The sequence below is a fragment of the Actinia tenebrosa genome, unplaced genomic scaffold (assembly GCF_029948245.1).
Source record: "Actinia tenebrosa isolate PJP-AT-01 unplaced genomic scaffold, QUT_ActTen_1.0 PGA_scaffold11__36_contigs__length_13525064, whole genome shotgun sequence".
Taxonomy (NCBI): Eukaryota; Metazoa; Cnidaria; class Anthozoa; order Actiniaria; family Actiniidae; genus Actinia; species Actinia tenebrosa.
In genome coordinates this window covers 9,976,853-9,982,801 of record NW_028292571.1, presented here as the reverse complement: position 1 = coordinate 9,982,801, position 5,949 = coordinate 9,976,853, and the positions used below count along the sequence as shown (strand labels likewise).

The window sequence follows — 5,949 nt, the reverse complement described above, 5'->3', positions numbered from 1 at the left end:
ACAATTATTCACATGTCTCTATCATTGCAAGCTCACCGTTCGTCTCGCTTCGATGCAAAGTCACGGCTACCTTCCAAGATGCCGCAGGGAACTGTGAAGGGGACTATCATAGGTATAACGCGATATCTAGCGTTTTCAAGTGTTAATTGTGTAATTAATTCTGACTTGATTTATTGTCGCCTTCAAAACATTTCAGCACATATCTTCCATAATGATCGCACTACATTCTCCTAGGTCTTTGACAGGCGATAGTGTTAAAATGTAAATATTTTGTATTCTTATCAGGGAGGGGGAGGTAAGGTTCGCGTATTGCCTCATTTTTGGCGCGGTAATTTCTATTTTAGACTACGATATTGCAGTTCAGTTTAAAAGACTGCAAGTTTTGTGATTATTAGGCATTTAAAGCCGCGGTAATCGGATGAGTTTTCACTATGATATATCGCTTCCGTTTGATTTGTTTGAATTGAATTGTCTAAATAAATGCAAGGCTGAGGCAAGTGTTCTGTCGGTCATCAACACCTCACCTTGCACTCTTTGACTTTGACTTGACTTTATTGAATTTTACACACATATAGATAGTAAAAGATATTGTAAAGAGAGGAAGACATAATAACAATAATACTGTATAACGTATATCATATTGATATATAAAATAAATTAACAGATCAAAAACAGTTTTCCGTGTTTGATACTCTGATCAAAACACTTGGGATGTTAGGAGAACACTCGAGAAGCTGGGAACCACTTCGCTACGCGTCGTGGTTTCCTACGCTCCTCTCGTGTTCTCTCAACATCCCAAGTGTTTTGATCAGAGTATCAAACACGGAAAACTGTTTTTGATTTGTTTTATAAAATAACAAACGCGCTAAAAGATCGAAAAAAAGCAAAGTCTAAGTAAATTCTCCCTACGTGCCGTCTTATTCGAACTGACCAATGAGCGCGCGTGATAGATTAAAAATGACGATAGCGTGTTTTGATACTCTCATCAAACATGCTTTTCGACCAATCATAGCGCGCGTAGTATCCCAATTATTTTATAATAAATAATAAAGAAGAGTGATTAAATATAATTATAATTTTGACCGGCATTTTTATTATATCTTTAAAGAGAAAAAGGAAAGGCTGATATTATTATTCGGGGTCCCTTTAAGACCCTCTCTTAAATTTTACGTAGCGCTATTCACATTATAAACCATTTGTTCATCAAGCAGTTGTTTTTTAAAAAGAGAGAAGTTCTAACTTACGAGACTTTCAAACTGAGCGTTCCTCAGCTTTCCGTCTTTTGATATAAACATGGTTTTGATTTCATTTTCAACAATAAGAGAGCGCAAAGTATCCCAATTATTTCATACATTTTCAGTTTTATTTTATAAAATTATTTGCTTACATTTATCGCACGAATGCATGATTTTTATATAAAAAAGATACACCTACATGCAAGAACGTTGTCATACGAAAATAGAACATTAGTGATTTAGTGTGATAGGAATTATATTAAACAACAAAAGAAGAACACTGAAGCTGTGCATTTTCTTTTGTCTTTTAATGTATTCCTTTCTCACTAAATTACTAATGTTCTAATATCGTATGACAACGTTCTTGCAAGTAGGTGTATCAGTGAACATGTCTCGTCCACTAGTGTCATATTTGAAGGTCTTTGTATAAATGATAAAAAAAACAATTTTTTTTTCGTTTCATACTGACAACTTCAAATCCGGAAAGTAATTCCAGGGAAAAGAAAGAACACTATTGAAAAGCTGTAACACCCAGGAAGAGAAACGGGAAGGGGGGAGGGGGGAGTCACTCAGGAAGAGAAACGGGAGGGGGGGGGGGGGGGAGGGGGAGTAGATCCTATAGTTTAAATTATAATTTACATGTTTTGAATATGATTTAACAATTGAAAATGTGAAGAAGTTATTCTTATAAGTATCAATGTATCGTAGCATCTGATCTTTGCTTAATTTTTCTAAAAATTGCACTCCTCTCTAGGTTAACTTTGTGCGCAGCATCCCTCCGTGGCCTCTGTCCTTAAATATTTTTTCATGGCGAAAATAAGTAAAGTGCATACAATATATCCGTTAATTAACAGGTTAAAACTAATAAAGATAACTGACTATGGTCTACTGAGGTGTACTGAACTTACTAATTTGTGCAAATTTGCGCAAGGTCTTACAATGTTTTTCAATTATATATGTATGCAATCTATCAAATACTAATAAGAAGCATTTTCAACTCTGCCATTTGGACAAAGGTAGGACCCCCCGCCCTAACCGTGTTCCCCGAGCAGTAACGAAACCTGCTTTTTATATGCATTCAAATGTTAAACAGATACGTTTCAATATCTCGAAAGCAGGCGTTGTTTCACATTCGACTCCTTAGAGAACGCTGAAAACCTACTGAGGACTTTTAGTTAACAACACAGCTCAGACAGATAGCATCTTATTAGTCATCGACAGCGAACGATACACATCTATATCGAGCAAAGATGAAAACTGCTTTGGTTATCGTGCTGATCATTTTGGTCTTCGTTCCTGAAGGTAAGTGTAATAGCTTAGAACATAGTTAACTATTAACTGTGGTTAGAAAGGATATGATTTAAAATAAAAGCAACTTGAATCTTGTTCAAGAAAACATTATTCAATTTTATCAAATAGGTAACTCACAAACACCCACTGGGCTGATCTAAGTCAGGGCATAGCTAACTCACAGATCAAACCCTGAAGGAACCTCTGGACTGATCTAAGTCAGGACATGGCTAACTCACTGATCAATGCCTTAAACAACCTCTTGGCTGATTTTTAAGTCAAGGCATGGCTAACTCAAAGCCTCAAACAACCTCTGGGCTGATCTAAGTCAGGGCACGGCTAACTCACAGATGAAACCCTGAAACAACCTCTGGGCTGATCTAAGTCAGGGCACGGCTAACTCACAGATAGAACCCTGAAACAACCTCTGGGCTGATCTAAGTCAGGGTGTGCCTAACTCACATATCAAACCCTGAAACAACCCCTGGGTTGATCTAAGTCAGGGCATGGCTAACTCACAGATCAAACCCTGAAACAGCCCCTGGACTGATCTAAGTCAGGGCATGGCTAACTCACAGATAGAACCCTGAAACAACCTCTGGGCTGATCTAAGTCAGGGCATGGCTAACTCACAGATAGAACCCTGAAACAACCTCTGGGCTGATCTAAGTTAGGGCATGGCTAACTCACAGATAGAACCCTGAAACAACCTCTGGGCTGATCTAAGTTAGGGCATGGCTAACTCACAGATTGAACCCTGAAACAGCCTCTGGACTGATCTAAGTCAGGGCATGGCTAACTCACAGATTGAACCCTGAAACAACCTCTGGGCTGATCTAAGTCAGGGCATGGCTAACTCAAAGCCTCAAACAACCACTGGGCTGATCTAAGTCAAGGTGTGCCTAACTCACACATCGAATTGGAATTTTGCCGAAGGAACTCGAGGATTTAAATCAATTAGAAAAACTTCAGGTCAAGGAAAACTCCCAATAAACTCTATGCACATGTAATATCGATTCCGGAATTCAAACGCGAGTCTCTAGTAATGAAATGTGACTGGGTCATCGCCACTCCTACTTTGATTCCCAAACGTATATCACTAGGCTTTCAACTACTTTTATACAAATGTTTGATCGATCGTTTTATACACCATTTGTTCAAATCGAAACAAATTCAGTACCAATATACATGTACTGTATACATGGTACTGTATGGTGTTCAAATTTTTTTAAATCAAACTAGCTTTTATTTGTATTTTTAGCCTATCCCATCAAGTGCTACGTGTGTCAAAGCAGCGATGGTAACTGCAAGACAGGCGAAAAAGATTGCACATCGTTAGTCGATACTTGCTTGAAAACCGTAGTTGGGAAATCTGTAACAAAGTCCTGCACGACCAGTGATGGGTGCGATTTGGCCAAAAGCGCATGCGACAAATCGGGAGAATGTAAAACCTATTGTTGCAAAAAAGATCTCTGCAACGGAAGTCTTAATCTGAAGCCTTTAGCTGCGACAGTGTTTCTGGCTCCAGTTGCTGCTGTTGTTCTATACCTGATGTAACCACTGCAAAAACTTCAGGCTTATGGTCCCAAACGTTATATCTTTCTTAACAGTTTTGAATAAACTTGACGTTTTAGTTAATGAGCTTTTATGATGTTAAACTACCAAGAAAGAAGAAAAATTACCATAGATGAAAAGAGCACTAGTGCTGGAAGTTTGAAGAAAATTTCACCTACAAAAGATATTTTAAAAAGCGAAATTTTGCATTGAAACATTTGTTGGATTCATCTCTGGCTTCCAGCAAAGGTTTTCTTACTAAACTCTCAATTTTCAAAAATCACATATCTTCACGAGTTTTGAGTTTATTTCTTTAAAAGCTCACAGTTTTAGTGATTTTAACATACTCGGTTTTCCAGCTATGGCAATTTTTTTGTTTTGCAGTTACTAATTCATTGCAAAAGAGCTCAAGCACTTCTAATCCTAAATATTATTTTGTAACAATTTTGAATAAAAATTTTAATGTTGTCATAAAGAAATGAGTTTGGTTTTCTTCCTGGAGTTAATGGGGTCGAAACTTGAAGTTATTGAATAAGAGTTGTTTTAAAGGTTTCGAAACTACAAAATTCATATCAAATTTTCTGTCCAAATAAAAGTTCCGTTCGAATGGCCATCAGTTCTGATATATCCATATTTGGTAAGCTTACCTTATTTAGAAGTGAACATAGATTCCTTTTTGGAGATTTTCCCGCCATTTAAAGCTTTAAAATGTTGAAATGAACCGAAACTTGCAGATATTACAGCGAAGAAACACTTGAAATTGTCCACCATCTTGAATTTGGCTTGGAGAGCAGGCCTTCGACCAAGGAAGCCCATTAAACGTTTAAAACCACAGGAATCCCATATAAGTATAATATATAAGTATATAAACATGTATAACAACCTTTGTGCTGAGCAATGTCTGGCTTGGCTAATTCACAGATTCAAATCTTCAAATTTTTGAAAAACATTTCTGAAACAATCGTAGGGTTCATCTAAGTTAGCAAGGGCTGGTTTAGAGATCGAATTGGATTTAGCGTGTCAGTTAGGTTTTGCGGAAGGCACAAAAAGATCCGGAGGGAAAACCCCACGTAACCTCGGGTTGTGTGTGTTCTGTTTATGCGCCGATATGCTCATCAGTTCGACCCGGGTTTGATTCTCTGTGTCGTATGTGAGTACAGAGTCATTTGTAGGTCTCTTTTTACGTTGCAGACCAAACACCAACACGAAAAGCAATGCGGTGTAAATGGGTATAGTGCAACATTAAGCTGTATGGAAACTACCACCACCTCCCTGACTTGATACATGCAGCTATTTCAACAAATGTTGGTGAAGATTTTATTGCATGTTGCATGTTGCATGTTGCATGTTGCATGTTGCATGTTGCATGTTGCATGTTGCATGTTGCATGTTGCATGTTGCATGTTGCATGTTGCATGTTGCATGTTGCATGTTGCATGTTGCATGTTGCATGTTGCATGTTGCATGTTGCAAAAATGAAAAATTTAATATAGTAGTGACATAAAACATGCAACAAAACCTTTTTACCAACCTCCTTTGTAATGTAGACCTTCGTTTTAGAGTTCATTCTTTCAAAGACAAATGTCAAGTGACTGCATATTGCAACTTGACAATCAAAAAATAAAACACGAACAATGATTGTCTTTTGTTTTTCATTGTTTGGTTTTGCACTAATTCTTTTCTTGTATTTGATATTTAACGATACCATTTCACTTGTTTTTGCATTGTTTGGGGGAAGAAAATCCCAGAATAATAGCTTTATGTAAGTTTTTATATAAAAAATAAGTTTTTGAAATCGCTTCCGATAAAATATCCATCCTAAAATGATATTTAAAATCTTACAAAAATAAAAATAAAACTGAAACTTCGA

At 37.0% G+C, this 5,949-nt stretch overlaps 1 protein-coding gene across 1 annotated transcript; it reads left to right on the top strand.

Moving 5' to 3' along the window:
• Window positions 1-2,358: 2,358 nt before the first annotated feature.
• On the top strand, window positions 2,359-4,558 carry LOC116291007 (CD59 glycoprotein). Its single transcript, XM_031698130.2, has 2 exons — window positions 2,359-2,537; window positions 3,787-4,558. The coding sequence occupies exons 1-2, from the start codon at window positions 2,486-2,488 to the stop codon at window positions 4,080-4,082; spliced, it is 348 nt and encodes a 115-aa protein (XP_031553990.1). The 5' UTR covers window positions 2,359-2,485; the 3' UTR covers window positions 4,083-4,558.
• The last annotated feature ends 1,391 nt before the right edge of the window (window positions 4,559-5,949 follow it).